This window comes from Polypterus senegalus, chromosome 17, assembly GCF_016835505.1.
Source record: "Polypterus senegalus isolate Bchr_013 chromosome 17, ASM1683550v1, whole genome shotgun sequence".
Taxonomy (NCBI): domain Eukaryota; kingdom Metazoa; phylum Chordata; class Cladistia; order Polypteriformes; family Polypteridae; genus Polypterus; species Polypterus senegalus.
In genome coordinates this window covers 70,770,827-70,795,564 of record NC_053170.1, presented here as the reverse complement: position 1 = coordinate 70,795,564, position 24,738 = coordinate 70,770,827, and the positions used below count along the sequence as shown (strand labels likewise).

The window sequence follows — 24,738 nt, the reverse complement described above, 5'->3', positions numbered from 1 at the left end:
AATAAAATGGAATCTTATATTATACTGCACATATATTAATCTACTCCTAACATTTTTTTTGTATTTTATGCATGTGAAGATTTTAATGAAGGAACAGTGTGTATAAAATAAACATTTAACTGAAGAAATTGTTAAACTAATGTAATTAATGAGCATGTATATATAAATAACAGGCCAAGCTATCCAAGCAAAATAGTTACCCTGGACAAAAAAAAAATAAATGTTTTATAAATATCTTTATTGGCAAACATAGGTTCCTTAGAGGAATCATGCTTCTGTTAATCAATAAAAAGATACTCAGAAGTAAAACAAAATTACACAATATGTTTGAGTATATATATAAATAAAAATGTTTTATAAGGAAGCATCATATCTGTGAGGTAGTTAGTGCTGCTGCATCATAATTCCACAAAACTGTATTGTTTTTCACAACATGCTGGTTTCCTCTGGGTAATCTGATTTCCTCCACCAAGACATACATCTTAGGTGAATAGGCTACTCTACAGTGGACTGGTGGGGTCTGTGATGGTCTTGTGTTGTTATCAATTAGGTTCTAAAAATGGACTGCTAGTATACCTATGAGAACTGAAGTTACTTTGGAGCACTGGTGGAATTATACTGCACAGTTAATCTAATTGCTAAGTCCAAAAGTAAGTTGAAATTTTTACATAAAAGAGGAGGCTATGGGTAGTCTCCTGCAGCCAGCTATCGTTTTTAAAGGAGAATATACATCTGGGGACAACCAGTTAAAAAGTGTGTAATGAATAGCGTTTAAAATATTGTGCTGCAAAAGCCACACTCACAGAGTTTCTTCTTAAAACACCTGCCCTACATTTCTTCATTCCCTGCATTTTAAACCTCTGACAGGCGTTTGAGGGAGAGAGCAAAATATACTGAAAAATGAATGGATGCTAAGAGAATATTATAGAGTAAAAATTGCTCTAAGCCAATCAGGAGCTCAGTTGCACAAGGTAACTGACATTTAATAATTAATTTGCTTGTAGTAATGAGCACTGCGAAAGTGGAGACAGACAGACCACCACAGCTACTGGGCTCCAGACATTTGAGAAGTGCCTCTGGTTGCCATGATATTTTTCTGTCATCTTTATTTGACATAACAGCATATACAGTTGACCCCCACAAAGTCACGGTTCAGAGTTCCCGGTCTCAGTCATTTGCAGATTTTTCATTAGAACCTAACAAATAATGTTTTGCAGAAACCGCAAATATCCTGCAGAATTTTTTTATGGCTTTTTTGTAGAAATATATATTTTTTCATGTGATTAAACACTAAATTATTAAGAACAACATAATTTACTAATTTTGTAATATACTGTACACATTAAAGTAAATTCAGCTAAATTTCCATATAAAATATAATACTGCATACATTTTTTAGTACTTTAGAGAGAACACAAAGCAACCGTAGAGGAAAATGTGGCTTGGGATGGTGAAATACTGTACCCCTGTACTCAGAGGCAGATGTAGCCCAGCATTCATGCATCATAACAGTTTAACACGTGTAGCTATCTCGAGTGTTTCGCTGAGTGTTTTCGTGTTTTCCGTTTTGTTCTTTTTAAAGCCCTAAGATGCCACCCAAATGTTCTGCACCTTCTAACGCTTCTGGCAATGAACCTAAGCATGGGATCCCTATATGGTTCAGGCTCTCAAAGTTAATAATGGCATCAATGCTGCCATTCAGACATATAAAACGCTCTCACCACCATGAAGAAACAACGACAGCAACTTCTCATCACAATGTTCCTGAAACCTATGAAGAAAACCCAGCACAAAACCCCACCAGAAGAAGACCTGTCAGAAGATACGACTCCTCCTGAAGCACCTGAATAAGAGATGCCACCCGGCGAGCTGTAAATCCTCTGCTTTTATATGCAGTCATTATCCTCATTACATACCTTTATCGTACTGCACAGTTAATTCATCATCATCTTCAATCAATATCATTCATTATTGGTGAGTACTCATAAGATTTTACTGTATTTTTATTACATTAAATTATTACTGTATTTACCCTACTTATACCAAAGAAAACGACAGCACGAATTACAGCATGAATTACAGTACATATAGGGGTAACATCAGTATTTTACATTCTAGCACTGCGGGAGACATAGCAGTATAGTACTGTACAGTATATGGATTTACCTTTACATTCTTTTTTTTAGGGTAATGTATTAAGCTGAGTTTGAAATTAAATTAAAGTGTGTTGGGGGCATATTTAGGGTTTAAACTGAAAAAATAGGCATTTATAGGCATTTTTTTGACCACTTCCAAAATTTGAGTTTTTTCACAATTCACAGGTGCTCTAGGAACGTAGCCCCGTGAATTTTGGGGGTCGACTTTATAACGCTTTAAAAGATGGTGGCTATTTTGTGATGGCATGGTTACATTTCCAATCTGACAGTACTGTTACATTTCTTTAGTTGTTCATTTAGACATGCAGGCAAAATGTGGGTGCTGTGAAGCCTTGTCTATGGTCTTCTAGTGTTGTTTGGCAGATTTGTTGATTCGAGTGCATTAACCATGGCTTGTTGTTACCAGCTCTCTTAACATCAGTCCTTTTGACAGGTGTGACACTGTATTTAGTTCAAATGCATATTCTGCTGTTCATACTTTCATGAATAGAGCTGTCAATTCTTTCAAGCTTACATGGACTCCTACACTACTGTCATAACACTGAATAACAGAGAGCACACATTGCATTTACAACAATATATCATTCTGGTTTACTATTGATGTCGTCTAAAGCCGATATATAATCTGATGCTACAAAAGAGTTTTTACTTTGAATCAGTTTATGTTTATTTTTAACATGGACACAATTATTTATGTAATAAGGTTTTTTTAGGAGACATTTCGACAGTAGACTTGCTGTCTGTCAGACCACATTAACAAGAACATCTCTGATATTTGCAGTTCTAAATCACGGCCCCTATTTTGAGTGCTGCTTTCATGAAGTGCTGGATTGGTTTAGAAATGTGACACTCAGTGAGTCGTTTTTTCTTACTCATTTATGGTTGTCTCCAGATTTATACATCATATGCCTGGCTTCAGCTAGACTAGGCTAAGGGAAAAAAATAAGACAAACTACAGTATTTGGACTTTTTAATACACAGACTGTACAGCAATCACTACAGAAAGTCACCAGTCCATCCGTCAAATTTCTGTACCTGTTTTATTTACAATAAATGGGCAAAATGTGGAAATTCTATTCTATATAGTGACACAGTTCCAAACCAAGAAAGACTTATGTACACACCCATTAGCAGTCAATTAGGTGATTCTGAGGGAATTAACTTGATCATAAAGAGTATATGAAAATCTAGTAACAAGACACCCCAACATTGAACTGACAATTGGCTCACCCTTACAGTTGTAGTTATTGCACATGTGGAAGCGTTACTGTCATTAACTGGAGGGAGAGAAATGGCCTGGATAGAACTGGGGTTGATAGTCATCAGTCATAAAAACGTCTGCTCTACGAGTGTGTGTTCACAGATTGATGTCAGTGGCAGTAAAATCCAATATTGGAGGGTTGGTGGTTTTTAGTTGTTGGTTTTGGAAAATTATGATTATAGAAAAAATATTATTGAAAATATCCTACAACATCAAATGTGAGGAATAGTTGCTAACAAAAAAATATATTAAGGCTGAATGTTAGTATAATTTTATTTTGAATCATAGCAATACTCACTTGGGTTGCTTTCACAAGATATTTATCTGAAATTCTTGCACACACATTATAAAATACTGTAGTAGTTATGTTTGTTGACAGCGCAGAGCACTAGAAGTAATTACCATAGGCTAGATGTAAGCAGTAGATGACATGGACACATTGAATTTCAAATGCCTTAGACAAATGTTGGTTTAGCTGCCATTATTACTAAATATTATGTGCCCAGTTCTGTAAGAAAGGTTTGCAGGTCTGCTTGTCGATTCCTCTTTTACCTGTCTCAGGATTGCCTCCAGTGCCTCGGCTGACTGCCTGGCTATAGTCAAACTATGACAGAAAACATGCATTTTGAAGGAAATACATGGTATATACAAACATGCATATGTACACATATAAATGTATGCATTGATAGGTGAAGATTGAGAAAGTTAAAGTAGACAAATACATCAGAATGATCAAGCACTATCATTGTAATGGCTTAATATGACTAGGCTTTGTCAAGTCCTCTTACGAAATGAGAAAGAATCTCCTGTCCAAAAAACCTACTATCACTACTGAGTGCACAAAAATGCAGCACCTTGGAATGTGTTACCACATATAGCAAATGCATGTGGTGAATATTCAATTTGTGCAACTTCATTTATATAAAATTAAGATAAAAATATACTTTGAATAATAATTATTTGAGCAGCAATTTTTTTTTTCATTCATTTGCACAATTGGACCTGAAATGTGCAGTAGATCTGGCACTCTTTTGCTTAGTCAATTTGATATCTCTTTAAGGAATAAGGAATAGAAGTTATCCGTTTTCATGAACCCATAGGAATGGACCAGCAGTACAATACCTACTGAGGCTACTGGAATGATTAAAAGGTTTACAGTATTAGCAGCAGTTTAATTAGCAATAATAATTTGATACATTAACACCAAAAGCTTCAAATGCCATGTAGTTCATATACTAAGGTGCTGTTAATTGAAGGTCCTGTTTTGAAAGAAATAAATTCATTTAACCACTCTCCAACCTATTTACCCCAATTCAGTTTAGTGGGGGGTTGGAGTCTGTTCTGACAGAAGCAAGACAGGAAATAGTCTTGGGGTAAAGTCCACAAAGACACAGGGAGAACGTCCACAGCTTGACACAAACTTCAAATTTAGGACACAGGATTCACTGTGGCATCATACTTCCCTTTTCATGGAATCTTTCTTCCTTTTAGTAAGTTTAATTCCTAAATTTATGTTTTATTATGGAAAGCACTGTGGCAAAAATACAACACTGCATGTTATACTCTATTAAACACAAAATATGAAAAATGTTATTCTATGGAGATTTGGCTTTTGCCTTATTTTACTATGTTTTGTAGTGAACACCATCTGCAGACACTCTGGAAATATATTTCTACATCACAGTATTTATTTTGAAACAACAATTCAGGCAGTTTAATTAATCAATTTGAACTCACACAGTTTAATTTTAACTACACAAAAAGAAATGTGTGATGTTCATATAGTATATATATATAGTATATATAATATACACTGCATACACACACACACACACACAAGAGTTGAAAAATAATGCCTTAAATGTCATATCTCATCAACATATGTTTTTGTGAGTTATTTTCTATCACCTCAGTTACCTGCAGGGGAAGCAAAGGTGTGTACACCTGATGAACCCCTATTAGGGCAAAACATGTGTTCTGCACTCTTCTTGTTATTTTGACAGGTATTCTATATATACAGTAAAACCAGCAGGGCAAAAAAAACAACATTGTGCATGCCAGTGTCTACCTATTACTACTGCCACACTATACGCTCCAAGCTCTGCACATTGGTACAACTCTTCCTTGCGCTTGCTGTAGTATTTTTTCCCTGGCACCACATGTCATACTGCTTTTTGAAATCACAGTGTCAGTTATATACCTTCAGCTTTAAGGCTAAAATTACCAAAGCCTACAAAAAAACTTAAATTCATTCGCACCTCTCCGTCAGCATCTTTTGTGTTGTTAAAGTGTCGATAAGCACAAGCAGCCTGCTGTCCCATCCCCCCACCAACGCAGAAAGGGCAGAAAGTTCTCTCAGCTCAAATCTGTTTACCTACGTGTCAGTTGACGAGAGTTGTAGAGGGTAAATAATATATCGTTATTTGGAATACATGCATTTCATGTGTGTTCCATGTCTACAGCAATCTATGTAAACACATCAATTAAACAGATACGTTTTCATGTATTAGTAATAATTTAGTAATAATATGTCATATTCAAATATAGATTCTGACTAACCTGTACATAATACTTGCCCTTCATATCCAGTACATCCTAAAATATCAGAGCTATGCCCTTTAACTTATGGCCCCAAATTTTCCTAGCCGCCATTGTCTTTAGCCAGTAATGGCAGTTTTATAAAGATGGTTGTGAGTAGTGATGCTAGTTGGTTCAGCAGGATACTCAGAAGAAAAGTGTAAAGGAGGCAGAAAATAAATTAAACCTTATGAGTGCAGAACTTAGCCAGATTCTGTCATAGAAACATGATTTTTTTATGATAAATTCTAATTAGTTATAGGCCTTAAATTTACAATGCTACTTATCACACTATAACACAGGTTACCATAATTAAGAAATTTACATTTTCATAATAACTTGTCCTTAACAAACTAAAGCAGGGTTTTCTTAGTCTTTTGTCCTGGTGTACCACTCCCAGGAATTTAAAAATGCCCTAAAGGACCACTTTTTTCTGCTCTTAAATGGTTAAGCACTGAGTTATTAGTAAGTAAAACTAAAGGTGATATCGTATTAGAGGTTTTAACAAGGTATTACAGATAGTTTTTCTGTGTGTCTTTTTCATTTTATATACATTTCTTTAATGCATTAAAAATAGTATGGCTTGATATGTTAATGCAAATTAGAAAGCCTTACATTTAGATTTTTAAAATTTTAGTTTAGCCTCAAATTTACGTCATTTTATTTTACAAAATATATACAGCTCAGATTCTGAATTTTGTGTGTTGGAAAGAGGAGGATTTCCCCACATGGTAATTACAAATGGGAAACATTTTCTTTTCTTTAGGGGATATTATCAAGGAGTTTATGATTAACTATATGCTCATTGTGTAATACCTGATTTATCTTACTAGGTGCTTGTACTAAATGAATCCATGTACAGTTTGCGTCCTTTAACTGAAAAATATATACTATGTCTTTGCCACATGAATTATTACATATCAATATAATTTCCAATATTTTCATTTACACAAACTGTTTAAAGCTGCCATTATAGAAAATACCTTTTAAAGCAGGTTTATCCGAAAATCTCTTTGTCCTGTTTATGACTGCTGTTATGAGACTATAAAGGAGACATTAACTGATTAAGAGCATTTCCTAAATCATAATATTTAATCCACAGGTAAGACAACTTCAAATTTCAAATGGCATTCACCTGATACTTTAATTCTCCAAATCTTTGTCTACTTTTATATATTTGTCCCAACTTTAAGACTACCGTTATGCAATCAGCATAAAGATTATTTCTGAATTCCTATAAAACATCTTTTGTTAGGTAACTTGTTTTCAAGTTACCAAACATAACAGATCAGATTTTGCTGTTGGGAGTGTGTCATTAATTTGGACTGACTGTAAGTACGGAAATTAGTCGTAACTAGAGACGGTACTGCATTTGCTCCTGTATCATTCAAATATGTGTCATATGTGCGTTAGGTCAAATTTTAGTTGTTATACTAATAAACTAATCAATAATAGTTCGGTTAAAAAAAACAGTTAATAATACAAATTGAGTGTATACTAATTGCACATCTCTGAGATTGTGCACTTCCATTAAACACATTACACTGGTATACTTTAAGTCGTTAAGACTTTTAACTCGTATACTTTAACAAATGTCTTGCTGATGTGGACATTTTATAACCAAATCCATTTTATTTTGGAACAATGTATTGTCAAATATGTATGAGGCTGGCTTCCCATGCAAAGTTGTATGTTGACTTGTACCCACTTAACTCTGCTTACCACTTAAATACCAATAACAGACCTCCCTAAAAATTGCAGCACCCTCAGTAGGTGCCTACTCGCCCATTCCATGATACTGCCTGTTTGGTGACGTCCTATCAAACAGATCATCTGCTCTCTTGGAACTTATCTAGAGTATTTTAATTGTTTTGGCACTAGCTGGAAGCCTTTCCCTTAGCACAGTCATGATATTATTTTGACTTGATCCAGAGGCTGAACGTCCATCACTGTTTTCCCTGTCTGTCTATTTCAGTTACTGAATTCCATTGCAGATTTAAATTCTTATGGCATTTTATATTTTTGACTTCAGGCTTGTGATTAGTCCTCAGAGAAATTCATGGCCTAAAACATTTTTACAGTAGGCGTGAAAGAGAAAATACCTTATTTGTTCAACGGAAAGATTGAGAAATGATTGCCAGCTGTGTGAGTGATAATCTGAGGAAATTATGACACAGATTTTATTCATAAAGAGAAAATAAGAAGAATCTCAAAGGTACCTCCCTCCCATTGGGAGCCTGGTCATTGTGGCAGGTGATTTCCTAACAGTATCTGTAAAATGGACTTGGCAAAGCCGTTGACACTGTTCTTAAATGCATAAAGTACTATGATTTTAAAACCATAAATCCAGTTGAAGAACACTTACACACACACATAATGCAAATAACATTTAGCAGTTTTGTGCTTTTATTTGAGTAGTAGAGATGCAGAACAAATGTATAAACTGAAGGCAGAACACAATTCAATGGGAAGTGCTTAACACAACACTGGAAACTAATTTACAGTAACTACAAAGCTAAGCGCTATGCTAAGTAAAGCATTTCCAACATTTACAAGGGGCTTATTCAACTGGTAACAAGTCAACAAAATGTGTGACTTTGTTACAACTCTGAAAGACAGAGTTCCTTGATGGGGGCTCAGAATGCTTACTTTGACTCTCTTGATAAATGTAGGCCACTTTCCTTTTTTTAACGTCTCTGTTCCTTCTTGGAGACACCTGCATAGCAAATATTAAGTAGATGAGAGTGCTCCAGGGAGAATTCATGGAAATTAGCATGGATGCCACTTGTATAATCCCTAAAATAATTGTTTTATCTGGAAACTAGGGGCTATTTCTTCGGTAACTCAGTGCTAAAATAGACATGATCCAATAGTTGGCATTGTACAGACAGCTAACACCCCAAGAAAATGACCTTCCTTTAAAAACACTAATTTTCTTAAACAGAAATCAAAATATGCCTGCCATTAATTCTTCATTATTATCTCAAAGACTGCTGTACTAAATTCTGCAAATATATTCACAAATTAAGATTGTGGGGAAAACCTGTGCTTATTAGCAGTGCCACTATTTTTCTTGTGTACACTTTGAATTAAATTCTATTGTTTGGTTTATTATTATTATTATTATTAGGATCTTTAAGAAGCTAATTTCTTTGTATGCGCATACTTTGTGGTGTTTGCTGTTTAGGTGTTAGCAATCCTGAATGTGTGAAAGGTGTGCTATATACAAAAATAAATAATAAAGAATCCTTTGTGGTATTTGGTAAAAGAGGTACAATATAAATTGAAAAGTGATTATTCTCTGCTGACTTCCAGCATACTCATGGCAGTTGGACTGTGGAGTATAGTCTCTGGTGACATGCTGGTCCTGCTTGAAACATTTATGTTACCAATGGCTGAGAGAGGATAATGGTGAAGTAATCCCCTGCTGTTGCCTGTAGTTTTTTGGGGATTAAATTGTAGAACTTGTTAGGCAGTAGTAGATAACAAAAAGTGTTTTCAATAATGTCTATATCCAGGGTAAGCAATACTAATCCTGGGGAGCCACATTGCCAGTAGCATTCAATTGCAATCAATTTCTTTTTGAAATTTTAAATCCCCACTGAAGTCCTTGCTTAATCAAACATTATGTTTCTGTGTTTTGCAATCAGTCTGTGGATTGAAACAGATCTGAAGCCTGAAAATCAGTGGAAATGTGTACTGCTTCTAAACAAACTTACAAATACCTTTTAAAAGGCAAGTAGTTGGCAACTATAAATGTAGGCGTGAATGAGAAAATGCTGCATACATGGATAATTGTAATGTCAGAGCTATGAACTGGCAGATCTGGAGCTCCCCTAATTCAATTTATTTTTTTAAATACTTAGAAAAGTTCTTACTTCATATGAAGAGTATGCAAATGGGCCAATAAGAAATATAGCTGAACTAGGAACTTGATTAAAATCAGGAGTCCTCTCTTATTTACAAACAGAAATGTTAGCAATGAAGTCAGTTTTTTTAACCCAGAGATGGATTCTGAACTCTATGTGTTGTAATATCAATTCAGACATTAAAACTGTGAGCTGTTATGTTAAAAAAGTGAGTGAACTAAGCCTGTCTGGTAATACTGTGTCATTTTTTGGCTTTTCTACTCAGCACAAAATCTACCATTCATCCCTACATTTTCTAAACTCATTCTCTGCATTTCACGGTAGCAAAAAGCTGGAACTTATCCAGCAGCAACGGATGCCAACCAGACCTGAACATTATAGCAATCCCATTGCACGGCATGCCTACAATCATCATATCAGACCAATTTTATTTGCAAGTCACACTAATATGCACATTTTTGGAGTTTATCAGAATACTTTCATCGTGATTGGCAGCTCCTCCTCAATATGTTGGTATAATCACTAAGAAACAGACAAGCTGAGCCCCTGTTTCAATTATCATTCTTCTGGGCTGTCAAGAAACTTTGTGATGCATTCAAAAACAGGAGATCTAGTCTGTTAATGCATACAAAGACTGACCAAATACAGGTGCATCTCAGAAAATTTGAATATTTTAAAAGAGGTCATTTGTTTTTGTAATTTATTTCAAAACGGTAACCCTTCATATATGCTATATTCATTACATGAAAAGTGAAATATTTCATGCCTTTTTTGTTTTAATGTTGATTATTATGGTAGATGGCTCATGAAAATCATAAAACCACTTCTCAAATTATTAAAATATCTCATTTTGAGTTTGAGTAAATTGCTATTCAAACAGTATAAATTCTGTATAACACTATGTTTAGGTCAGTACACGTAACCACAATCATGGGAAAGACTGCTGACTTGACAGTTGTCCAGAAGATGATCATCGACACCCTTCACAGTAAGGATAAGCCACAGAAGGTCAGTGCTGAAAAGGCTGGCTGTTTGCAAAGTGCTTTATCGAAGCATATTAGTGGAAAGTCAACTTGAAGGGAGGAGTGTAGGGAAAAATGCACAAGCAAAAGGGATGACCACAGCCTTCAGATGAGTGTCAAGAAAAGTTGATTCAAGAATTTGGGAGAGCTTCACAAGGAGTGGACAGAGGCTGGAGTCAGTGCTTCAAGAGCCACCACGCACAGACATCTTCAGAAATGGGCTAAAACTGTTGCATTCCTAATATCAAGCCACTTCTAAACCAGAGACAACATCAGAAGCATCTTAACTGGCTAAGGAAAAAAAGAACTGGGTGTTGCTCAGTTGCCCACATTCCTCTTTCAGACAAAAGTAAATTTTGGGTTTCCTTTGGAAATCAAGGTCCTAGAGTCAGGAGAGGCATATAATCGAAGGTGTTTGAAGTCCAGTGTGAGGTTTTCTAAATCTGTGATGATTTGGGCTGCCAGTTCAACTGCTGGTGTTGGTCCACTGTGCTATTACTGTACTTGATTGGACAGCAAACTCACCTGACCTGAACCCAATCTATGGAGTATTGTAAAGTGGAAAATGAGACTCATCCGACCCAAAAATACATACGAGCTGAAGGCCACCATCAAAGCAACCTGGGCTTCAATAACACCTCAGCAGTGCCACATGTTGGTAGCCTCCATGCCACGTCACGTTGATGTAGTAATTCATGGTAAAGAGGCTCCAACCAAGTGTTGACTGTATAAAGTATCATACTTTTCAGAAGTTGGATATTTCTGTATTGTGAACCCTTTTTTGATTGATCGTAGATAATATTCTAATAATTTGAAATATGGGATTTCTGCTTTCTGCCATAATTGTGAACATTAAAATAAAAAAAGGCTTGAAATATTTCATTTAACGTGTAATGAATATAGCATATATGAAGGTTTACCTTTCTGAAATAAATTACGAAAACAAATTTCACGAAATTCTCATTTTTTGAAATACAACTGGATATGAAAAGTCTTGCTGAACTTGTGCAGAATGATGGATAGATACTTTTAGTTATCTAGAAAGTTCTAGGTCAAATTCTGATTGAGAGAACAGAAGAAAGTCAGTCAATGCATTTATATATTTATCCTCCAATATAATAAAATGAGTACATCAAAATTCAAAGAAAATATTACAACTGTTAGATAATTTATAGATAAATAAATGTACACTGTTTTGCATCTTGTTGGGTCCCACTTTATCATCACATATAAATTTGTAAATTATTACCAACATAAGTAAATAATATGGTGGATTGCCAAAACAAAAATAAGACATGTCAAGCATTTCAACTCTTACGGGTCTGATAAGCAGATAGCCTTGAGCTGTCATTCTGATTTTTCCCAATCTATGTTGTCAGTCAAATGAAGGAAAGGAGATACAGATGTCATGTAAGATACACACAATATTACAAGCTGTTGTACAGACAATGCAACATGCACTCGCTATTCAAACTGACATGCAGTATCAAAAGTAAGGCTCAGGGCACTTGAAAACATCCCTCATTTTCACTTGGGGCGGGTAGCTTTGGGGCTCTTATAGTGACATTTTTCAATTGTACTTCTTAAATGTGTTATGAAATGTAATATAGATATTTGTAAATTAAATCTTACGCTTATTTAAAGCATATGCAATATGTATATTTACTGCAGAATTTGTTCTGATAAAGAGCTCATTTGGTTAATGGGGCTCAGTCATCACAAGTGACAAGTGTTACTCACAAGTGTATAGTCCACTATAGAGATAAAAAAAGATCTCAGTAACAAATGCTGTAATGGATGTCAAGAGAATGAAACTGTGTTTCTGTTACCCTAAAAACAGAGATAACCAGATACAGTCAAAATATTTTTGATCAAAGAGGCCACTTCACTTTTCATCTTCTTTTTCTAGTGAAAACAACATGCAGACCTACATGTAACAGAACAATCTATTCATAGGAAACATTTACGTCTCCTCCAGGAGAGTTTACCGGCATTAACTAATTCAGCTTTGTCTTGAACAAGTCCTTAAATCTTCTCCTACTGGGCCATGTGTAATATAAAAAAGGAACATCATAATTGCATGTGATGCAGAGAATCCACTACTCCAAATAAAAATACAGTCAGCAAGGGCAGATAGCCTGCACCGCAACCTCACTTTGATTGCTTGGATTCAATATCTCATGATTATAGTTACTATCCTGAGTTCATGACTGTAGAGGATGATGAGGATGTAGACTGACCAGTAAAGTGAAAGCTTTGTCCAAGAACTTAGCTTCTATTTGATCAGCAAACTCTGATATGTTATGTCGTTCAGTAACAATATATTAATATTAACAACCTAATAAGGGATAAAGACCCTTTAGAACAACTTCAGTCATTCTTGGATTCCTGGGGCCTCATGTATAACGCTGTGCATAGAATTCACACTATAACATGGTGTATGGACAAAAGCAGAAATGTGTTTACAGACAAAAAATTCCAGATGCATAAATCTGTGCGTACGCAAACTTCCACGTTCTTCTGCTACATAAATCCCGGTCAGTGTGAAAAGTAACGCACATGCATGTGCCTGCTGTCCCACCCCAACTCCTCCCAGAATTACGCCTCTTTGAATATGCAAATCAATAAAAATAGCCCTTAAGTTCAGCCTTCTGTGAAAAGACAATGGGAAAAGCACGAATACCAAGTGGAGGCAAGGAAAAACATACAATTTGTTGGTTTAAGCAGTGATATAATCAACAAAAGGAAGTTGATCAAGCGAAAGAGTGTCGGAGAAACTCAAAAGCTCAACTTCACAAAGTCGCACAGTGCCCGAAATAAAAAAAGAAGTTGTCAGGTATCAAAGTCGCCGTGAAAAGGCGAGTCTTAGCCCACAGTCTGAGTGTCATATGAAAGCTTATTAGGGTCTAGACAAAAAAAAAATAGGCACACAGTGGGAAAAAAGCACGAAATGTCAACTTTAATCTCGAAATTTTCACTTTAATCATGTAGTTTATTTTGTCATTAAAGTAGAACATCATAAACTTCATCTTAAAATTGTTTAGTTTACTATTTTCTCAAATCCCATCGTAACTAGAAGAGCATGTTAAATGTTTTGTTTTATATTTGATCTACTATGTGCGTGAATCACTATGTGCTCCCGGGCTTTCTCTTCCTCCGACAGGTCACAGAATACATTACATATGTAATATTACAGCTCTCTGAATAATTAAAATACTGAGATGTATACGTGATATTTTCATGACGATAGGAGTTAAAGCATGTTATTAAACATGGGAACACGGTGGTGCAGTGATTGTCCATGTCTCACGCAAGATACTTGCTGCGCCATGCACGACCTTCGATGAAATACTTTATTGTAGCAGTACTGTCTCTTTCAAACGTACTAACCCCTAATTCCTGTCCTTACTTTTCTTTCTCCAAATTCCCAATCGCCACACAATCAGCTCTGTAATAGACGTTAATCCATCTGTAAGCTTAGAATGCAGATTCTTCAAACTTTTAAGGAACATTGAAATATCTTCGTAGTACATGTTTAATTTTTCTATCCATCTATCCTTCCAGTGTCGTGCCTGCACAAGCAAGAATACAGTGTGAGGCAGGAAAATCTGTGAATGGAGTGCAAGCTCCTCGCTAGCGCTGCCGCACCGTGTCCTGGCATGTTTAATTATTAACAATATAGATTATTTAAATGAAGTTAAAGTTTTATCTGTATAATATAATAAACATATTTTGCTGAATTTCATCTTAAAAATGATATCGTCATCATATGTAAATATGCGCTTTATAAAGTGGCTGGTTGTGCAATATTATAACTGTAGTGCAAGATTACAGTGGGGTGATATGTACTTATAAGTACAAACAGTTCTACAAGGAGCAATTGATGAACTGATTGAGTGCGTTTATAGTTCTTGGGATGAAACTGTTTTTGAACCGTGAGGTCCGTACTGGAAAGGCTTTGAAACGTTTGCCATGTGAGAACAGTTCAAATAGGCAGTATAGCTGAGGCAGCATTTGCTTGATGCTGTATACCAATATTTCTCTTTCTCACCTTCTGTAGATCTTTGATTCCCTACTCAGATACAGTGCTATAAATACTCTGAGTGGTGCAGTGAGAGTAATATGGAAAAAGATGATCCGCTGTGGCAACCCCTAACGGGAGCAGCTGAAAGAAGAAGAAGAAGAAGGTGCAGTGACAGTAACAACGCTAAAGCAGCTATTGAATTTGGAATAGTTTGGCCATTCCGTGGACCATTATATTGTTACTGGTTAATTACAATCAGATGGCTTAAACTAATAAACAATATGTGGTTAATTTCAGTGTATTTATAAAGCTGCGTCAGGGATGTGGATCTGAAAAAGAAAGGGTAACCACACAAGAATAGTAGCACTGCTTTGATGCTGGGTGCCGCCAGTCTGCAAAACCGAGCAGAGAACTTGCGTCAGGGTCAGGGTATGAGGTACCGTGGAAATGTAGGTTTTATACATCGCAATTTGAACGTGGAAATGTTCTTACACAACATTTTTGTGCGGACGCACTGTTTATACATGAGGCCCCTGGACTGAGTTCAGTAGGACATCACACCATTCTTCAAGAAGAATAACTTCTTGAAATGATGAAGTAGGCAGCAAATAACAGACATTATGTGTGTAAGGAATCCTTTGTCCTTTCTTTAAATATAAAACCATTTCCAGGTTAGGAATGGTGAAAAATATCAGATCAGACTATGTTACCTTTCTTTAATTGTTCAGTGGTCTAGGTTTTGTGTTTTGTACAGCAGGTTATGTACAGTTTCCAAATGGTAGCCCTTGTGAATCTCAAGGCACACAATTTTTGTTGAGCATTAACCTACTGTAAAAAGTTCCTGAAAAGGGTGAGCTATCTAAAAAAACAGCTTCAGTTTAGCATAAGAGGCAGTGGAAGATTTAAGGTTGCCAAGAACAATACACTCAACAAATACAATACAAATAAATAAGGAAAAATGAAATTTAGGAATTTTAAATGGTCAATGTAAAAAAAAACAAAAAAAACAGGTGTATTTTTACACCTGTGAATGCGTTTGTAATTCAGTCTGTGGAAAGGGCCTTGGGGTTTTTGCTTTAGCTTAGACAAAGCTTTTCATTTAAATACCACTCTTTTTTGTTATATTGAGCTGAAGGAGGTTATAAAGAATGAACATTTACTTAGATGGTGAAAAAACTGAAATCCCAAGACATATAAAAAAGAAATGTTAGTGCAAGGCACAGTAGCTAATGAAGAAATATAAAGTATTGTGCCCAAGAGCCGTGTGGGAAAAATTCTCAGGAATGTAATTCATGAACAATCACAAAGAGGTGAGTTTGGTGATTACATTTAAAAAGAGCAAACTACTGGTCAAACAGTTTAAACGATATCAACAATAAATTTAAATGAAGGAGTGACTGGAAGTAATATGTTCCAAATTAAAGGACAAATGACCCGGTGCCAAGCTCGACTGGGCAAATTGGAAAAGCAATCTCACTCTTCAATGCAAGTGATTCAATAAGTTTAAGGAAAAGTGAACATTTACCATTGACTGTGTTCTTGAAAAGAGACTCAAGAGAATTCTTCACTGTCTTTGCTAGAAATGGAAACTGCTTTTCTTTCTTTTTTGAAAAGACGGGTGTAAAAGTATAGTTGATCTTACGTACAGGGTAAATACAAATCTACAAAATGTGAAGATATAATTTTAATATCCTTCTGTCTACAAATGCCTGATCCTGAAGCCCTCATTTTCCATTACAGGAATGAGAGGAGCCTGAGCCTAATGGCAGCACTGGGTGCAATATAGGAAGCAGCACAGTGCTGCCAGTCCATCACAGGAGACATGCACTAATATTACCCAATTTATTGGAATTGCCAGTTAACCTTAGATTAATTTATTATGTTGGATGAAGTCAGAGTTCCCAGAGAAAACCTATGTGGCCACAACAAGAATGTGCAAACCTTGCAGAAATGGTGACCAAGGGGAATACTGAAAGTTACTCTCATGTCATATTATTCTGCATGTTGCTATTATGATTTCTGATAAATGTACCAGGTCTTTCTTTTGTAATTTATAGTATGTTGATTTTGGTACTTGAGTACTGTACATAGCCAATTGAGCTCAGGATGGCAGTTGTAAAACGATTCAAAAGTAGCTACAATTTGAAAAATATCTGAATTGCAAACATCACTCACAAGGTGTGGCAATTTGATCTCTCTGTGAATATTTGATTAAACGCCTCCAAAGCAACCCGTTCCAAATGCAAAATGAAAAGGGCATTCCTCATAGACATTTGCATCCCATGCATTTATCCTTGCAACATGCACTTCATCACTTTTTCAGGACCTTCATATGCCCACCAAACCAAACAGAAGACAAAGAGTTCTATTTGTTACAATACAAAGCAGCAGACAGTGTTTTATTTTAAAAATGAGCAACAAGGAACGGCAGTGGTTTATTATGTGCTACAATCTCACAAAATTCTATTTGACTGATAAGTTACAGTATGTGATTGGAGTGGGTCAATTAGGGATATCTGGAGCTTTTACTGCACTACCCAGGTCCTTCTAGGCATCCACATTGCTGGGCTTCCTAAATTGAAATCATCCAATTTGTGGCTTTTCATCTTTTTTTTAGCTCTCACTGAATTGTTCAAGCTTTATGCAGAATATCCTGTTAAGGAGTATGCTTTGAAGGTCTTACACTTTATAATAAAATGTAAAAGGTTATTTAAAAAAGTATTATTTTTAGTAGACAAAGGAAATAACATGAAGCATAAGTGGCAAGTAACTATATTGAATTTATCAGATTTGTTTTCTTTTAAATGCATACAAGTAATAATGTTCTTCTTTCACTGACTTAGAAACATTTCTTATACCATAGTCATCAAGTCCTTGTGGCTTGATTTATCTTTCTTTCTTAAGCTAGCTAGCTGGATTCTGTAATTCATTGAATACATGATGAATCACATGAAATAAGGAAAAACAAAAATGACACAAAGCACGTACAGTACGCAAATGGAAAGAAAAGTTTTCCTAGAGCCTCTCCTGGATTCCATTTTCTTTGACACATACCTTAAAGGTGGGTGCTGCTGGTTCTCTGTACCGATCAATCGTGTGAAATTTTTGATTCAGTTCGTGGTACAGTTCTGAGTGACGTTTCCGCGTGTGCATCACTTTCTAGGAAGAAAAGACGAGATTCTAAATGCAATTGCTATTCTACAGTGTTAGTGGAAAGGACATCAGTTAAGAGAGGTTATAATAAGTTACTGGGTGGAAAGATTGTAAGCATTTTCAGAAGTCCCGTAGAACATAATCATTTGGGATTTTCATATTTCAATATTTATTTTATAAAGAAAGGCATAGACAATAGAATTGACATTAATAGACTACCTTACATTACACATGGAGAATATGAAGCATAAAGGATGCAACAGTGGCCCTTTTTTATGATATTCAATTTACTGGTTCTAGCTTTTGCTGTGAGTGGTGACCATAATTTTTTTACAAAACGGAAACAGAACGAACCCAAAAGTACAACAATTAATTCATTGATGCTCGGGGATGCTCTAAACACTAGATGAAGACAACTATTGCGCCCTCCTAGCATAAGAACAGATGAAGCAGCCTTAAAGTCTGACTCTTTACACGAATGAGTGCAGCATCAGCCAACTGAATTATCATTCCAATTCTGTTTCATGTCCTTTTATACACCAAGGCTGCTGGAGTAATGTCTGGCATCAAACGTACAGGGCAGTATGCCTGATATCTTTCCTGATCTCAGTAGTTCCAAATTGAAAAAAAGGCTTTTTTTCTGTTAAAGTCTTATCTTACCTCAAAATCCAAGTCAGAGTACCGTACTCTTTTTCTCTGGAGGGAGAGAGAAGAAATCATCAATGATGGAAAACAAAGTGCTCCAGATATTACAGAATACTGTATATGGCTGTGCCTATTCTTGTCACACATACACAGCACATACGTAAATATTAACCCAACTACACTGATGCAGCATTTATGAAGTCCACACATAGTCCAGGGGTGGGGCAAAAAAAAATCAATAGACAGCAAATCATTAGATATCAATTGCATATCAAGATGTCCAAAAAACTGTCTGGAAATGATAATCATTGCATTATCCAAATGAAATGGTTAAACTACAGTAAACACGTCAACCTCTGCAAAGAAAGGCATCTTATATCACAGTCTCACTGACAAAGACATGGACTAGATAAAGAGAAAAGTGCTTTAAAATGTACCTATCTCTTGTTTTGTAAAAGAACAATTAAACAAACAATAGCCGCCAACATGCCCGGGTGAGGCTGTGTAGCACTGCTTCAGCACTTACTCCTTCATCTTGTAGCTGCTTTTTTTGTTCAGGTGTCATGAGGCAGCCATACAGTTGAACACATCAAAAGATGGCTCAAGAGCTTTGGGACTGGCAGTAGAAAGAACACAGTGTGACTTTCCTAACAGGTGTAGAGTGAGGTTTCAGGCCAAAATCATCAAAAGAGCAAGAGGGTGAAGCTTATGAACAAACAGAATGGTATTATGTGATATTACTAGTTTGTTATCGCTGTGTTGTGTGGTCTCTGTGGGTATGAGATGGGGACCATTTTTCTCACTTTTCCTTTCTGTTTTACGTTTCTTTCTGTTATCCTTTTCTTTTGATACAATTTAGTGTAAAAAAGTGGAAGGTGTTACATGCAAGCAAAAGTAGCAATAATTCTAAACAAAAGATGGGCAATGCTGTTTTATAGGAAGCAACCTCTGAAAATGATTTTAGGAGTTTACATTGTCACAAGATTCACAATTAAAACGGCAAAAGAAATGGTATAAAAGGGCTGTTATGCTAGGACTTTAAGATATAGGAGTTGCATCTGCAGTACTGTGCGCTGTTCTGATAACACTACACAAAAAAGACAACATGGCTCTAGGAGATTCAGTCATGGAATTAAATGGCAGGAACTTAATTAGTGTGTGCTTTCCTCATTCATGGGTAACAATTGCTAGCCCTAGTCCTCGTAACAAATGGGGTTCAGTGGATTACCCATGCCTCTAGGTGCCAGGTAGACACTTGTTGATCCATTCAGTGTAGTATGCGTGCAGCCCAGATATCTAACCTGTTATTGCTCAATCTCACACACCGCAGCTGTGTGATAGGCCTCTGAGAATCTTTGCCTACTCTGTGCGGCCTTGAATAGGCATGATTACACTGTGGGTGTCACAAAATGGGTCACACTTTTATAATAGCAAATAAGTGAATCCACTGGAATGGAATCCGTGAATAGTGAGGATTTACTATATTAATAAACAGTAACTGAATTAAAATATATATAAAGTGTAAATGGCCCACTTGGTATCAGAACTACAGACAGCTTCCTATGAAACAGGGACGGAGTTGGGCCATTAGGAGCCCAGAGAGAATATGCACTGGTAACAGCAACCCCTGCGGTCTTGCCAGTGACACTGGGCTACCAATAACTGGGACACTATGTTCCACAGTTATACACAGTCAGTTATCTACCACACTACATTTGAAGTGAATGTTACCACGGAACAAGGAGTGGGTAGGGTTCAGTAACCTTCTGCCAATTGGTAGTTTTTCACCAAGAGCTGGTAAAGAAATTCTTAGAGTGAAACGCATACTCCCTTAGACTCCCTTGGTTCAATATGTGCAAGCTAGAAAGCCCTTTAACCTATTACTTGATTCCTTTTGTTCATTACAGTGGGCTGACAAGCTACGTTGGGGCCTGACTGTTAAATTAGAAATGGAGGCTGAGGATTGCAGGAACAATTGTGGCCACTGGGGCGATCTGTGAGTACTGCAGGAGAGACAGAAAGAGAAACAGAGAAAAGGGAGAAAAAGGAAAGCTTTATATTTAATAAAAATGAAGGATGCCCTGTTAATCTTACACTAGATTGTAAATGGTAATATTTACAGTACGCACATTTACGTTTTTCACTTTTGTTTATGAAATATGCAGTATCACAAAGTCCACTTCTCTCAACATATCCAGTCAGCAGGCATTCCCATTATTACAGTTTTTAAACAGGATCCATTTTCAAGCACTATCAATGAATGTGAAAGGGTAATTATTCATGTTTGATGGTTTACTTCCAGGAATCAGAGGGACAACATATTGAATGAATGACAGACTCCTTAAGCTACCCGGCCTAATACATCTTCCAATATAAAGCCATATGATAACGTGTAAAGGTACATTTATAGGACGATTGTCAAAACCTATCATGAATAATCTGATAAATATGAGCTAGTACTCTTATCTGGCAATAGGAAAGCACCAGAGGGTGAGGGAGGCAAATTGAAATGATGCAAGGACTCCCAACTACTGAAACAGAGTAAACTCTCAAAAGTTTGTGTAGGTAAAATTCAGGAAATTTCATGAAGTGTTATGTTGGGAGTTGTTACTTTGCATGTCACTCCAATTCCTTCCAGATTTTTAAATTTTGTTGTAAACCACCTTTTCCACCAATTGTATATAATTAATAATGATGTGATACAGTATCTTGAAAAAGTTTGGATATACAGGTATTACACAAATAGTATGTTGATCAACGAAATTGGTATATGACCAAAAACGTTTCCCAGAATTTATAAATTATGCATCATACTGCAAACTAAATTAGACTTAATACTTGGAATTCTGCTTTTGTTAGAATACAGCAGAACGGAATCATTCCTGTGGCATTTTTAACTGTAAACTTGCATACACTGCTTGTAAAAGTAGACTCCAAAAATAATTAATAATTTTAATATGTTAAATAGTATGTCTTAGACTACTGTATAGACCACCTGTGCTTCTACGGCTTTCACACACGCTGACAAAGCCACATTGTTCAGTACTTTACAAGACTTCTTCCTATATAAGCCTTGACCTTGATACTGCATATGTTCATACGGTATTTAACTTACCATTTTTTTTAAGTATGAAACTACAGTACTATATGATGGTAAACCTAAACTGGTTATTTTGATCCACACTTAAAATTAGATTATTCGATGGCTAGTAATGTTCTAATAAGCACATAGGAAGCAGTGTTTGAAAACAATGACCCTTTTCATCAGAAGAACATGAAATAAGCCACTGTAAGGACAAAATCCTCTTCTGGCATATTTACTTACTTCCAAAGAGCCAACAGACAAGGTGGAGCCAGCCATGCTACGAGGCATGGTCCTACTCTTGTCTCCAAGCTCAGAGGCCAGGATCTGTCGTACAGATGGATGCTGCTTAAACTGCAGCCCATGAGGATGCTTAAGAGTGCCATAAGACTGGTTCAGGTTCATATTGATATGATCCACTGAGACAAAATTGGGGTACACTTCTGTCTCAGTTGGACGGTGGCCCAAGGGGGGCTGGCTAGAGTCTTCCATCTTGATGTTGAGTGGCTTTCCATCATCTTTTGCAAATGGCTTCAGACTAACTGTCCTGCGTGGCAGGACCATATAATCTCCTTCTGCATTAGGTTCCTGCGGTCTTGCCCAGTTCAGGTCAATGGAGCGCAAATTGCTGTCAGTGCAAAGATACATGGTGCTCCTGGAGTCCAAATTGACATCTTTCTTGAGTGTCTGTTCTTTCAGCTCATTTAAACCTGATAGCTGAGGGACCTGCACCAAGATGTTAGATGGAGGGATATTGCCTGGAAGGCTGGAGAAATTTACACCTTCCATGTTAGTATTAAGTTTGGGATCTTCATCATCATCCAGTGAGATACGAGAAAGGGTTCCTGTGATTGTTGCTGGGTTACAAGTATTAACTTCTTTGAAAATGACTGGAAAAGAAGCAGAGAAAAGTATTGTATAGTAAGTTTGAAATAAATAGAGGCAAGGAATGGGTTAGCAGTTCAGTGACAGTTTAATTTAGTTATCTGTGAAAGACAGTAAGCACATTCTCTTCTACTTTAAAAAGAAAAGTAAACTCAATTTCAAATAAAGATTCACCTAGTCAAAGATAGCAAACCTTTTAAAGTTTGTGTTCATGAAAAGCTAAGAAGTGGAGAACAACTGCTTTGAAAAGCTATCATTGTTTCATCGCCACAGAGAATTGTCTTCAGAATGCAAACATACATTCTGGGTCACTGAAAAATTTAAATATACTTCAACAATAATCTCTCTTTAAATAATGAATAAAACTAAAATTTTCTTTTGAAAATTCTTCGCTTAATATCTTAGGTCTCAGAGTAACATCTGTATACTCACTGATCATGGCGTTGGACAGTAATCATGTGCTGTATTTTGACTAGCAGATACAAGGAAGAATTATACTGTACATGTGACAATACTAATAGTAATTAATAATAATATTTTTATATAAATACAATTGTAATTATTTTTGTCTATTTTATACATTTTTCGGCTTTGTTTTATATTATTTATTCATTTTGCACACTAAGGATTTCATTTCACCCTTCAGATTGTATCATGTCTGCTATTTTGTATTATGAAAAGACCAAAAGAAGCCTATTTAAGGTCTTGTTACATAACAGTAAATGAGCAATAGATGGATATTTGCAGTACCTAATGTAAAGCATTACCAAAAAGTTTTACTTTATAAAGCAGATTTTTACCCATGACATTTAATAATTCATTATTCTGGGATATTTGGATGGCACTTAATGATGTAGGAATGTTACAAGAATACACTATTTACATGTAAGCTGAATGGTGTGAATGAAATGCTTTCTAACTATTATGTGTAAATGAACTTAGCTGAATAAAAGAAGGTGTTCTGTCCATCTCTTCAGTCTTGCAATAAAGAACTCAGCTGTTAACAAGGCAGGGCTCCACTGGCCAGGTGTAATAAAAAGACAAACCATCTTCAAATTTCATTTTTAATGATGACTCAAGACTCTTCTTCATTTGCTGAAAGTTTTCTCTTAACAACCAGTTAAATGCCTCCTTAATTTTTTAAATAAGCCCAAAATTGTATTTCAAGACACTGATTACATTAGAAATGTATGAATGACCGAACACTTTAAGGATTCTTCACCAGTACTTTACTGTTTATAAGGTTCTAGCAGCATGGATGTGACATTTATGATTTGGGGAAACTTATATAGAGTGTATAACGAGTTTATTTTTTTACTGACTGAATGTACTGAAGATTATGATAACACTAATAAACCTAAACAGTTATAGCATTAATAGAATTATTATAATTATTATTTATTATTATTATCTTGAGGACATATTGTTCTGAATTAGAATCCCAAGCCTTGTTGCTTTCTGTGTACAGTTTACATATTTTCTGAATGTTTCTGTGAAATTTTCTCCATACACTTTACTCCAGTTTTCTCTCCTAAATACAACAGATGTGTATTAGAGCTATCTCAGTTTTAAGTTGGCCTCATGTGAGTGTGAAGACCCTGAGATTTAATTTTATGTTATGCTATTGATATCACCATTAGAATTTGTTCACCCATGGTACATAATTAGTATGCTGCAAAATATAGTATTTTGTCATTTGCTGTATAGAATTAACTTACTTTTCCAAAGATTGACACCTATTTGTGCTGGAGAAGCTTGCTAATTCCTGAGATTTTGAGAGTGATACAGTCTGCAGCCTTTCTCCTGCTATGGTCAGCCATGGTAGTAAGGTCAAGAGAGAAGTTCTTGACGAATAATGATCTAATCAAGTCCTCTACAGTGGATGAGACGAAAGATGGTCATGTGTCACAATGGCTGTCAAGGCAAAGGAAGGCTGCAGCAGAGAAGGGTCTTTTGTTGCATTATAGTACTTCCTACTGGTTCCTGGACTGTGCAACTGTCTCCCATGTTAAATAAAGTCACATACAGACATACTCCAAACTAATTTACACTATGTTCCTGGAT

At 35.9% G+C, this 24,738-nt stretch overlaps 1 protein-coding gene across 10 annotated transcripts in view; it reads right to left on the bottom strand.

Moving 5' to 3' along the window:
- adgrb2 (adhesion G protein-coupled receptor B2) overlaps positions 1 to 24,738 on the bottom strand; it is a 1,037,854-nt gene that overhangs the window by 6,209 nt on the left and 1,006,907 nt on the right. For 9 of the 10 annotated variants that reach the window (XM_039740905.1, XM_039740904.1, XM_039740906.1 and 6 more), the window contains 3 exons: positions 22,033 to 22,679; positions 18,723 to 18,758; positions 17,964 to 18,068 (listed from right to left, as the gene is read on the bottom strand). In XM_039740905.1, the coding sequence (XP_039596839.1) occupies positions 17,964 to 18,068; positions 18,723 to 18,758; positions 22,033 to 22,679 (788 nt within the window). Of the gene's footprint in view, positions 1 to 3,969; positions 4,022 to 17,963; positions 18,069 to 18,722; positions 18,759 to 22,032; positions 22,680 to 24,738 lie in introns of all 10 variants that reach the window. The other variant, XM_039740908.1, reaches the window with a different exon arrangement.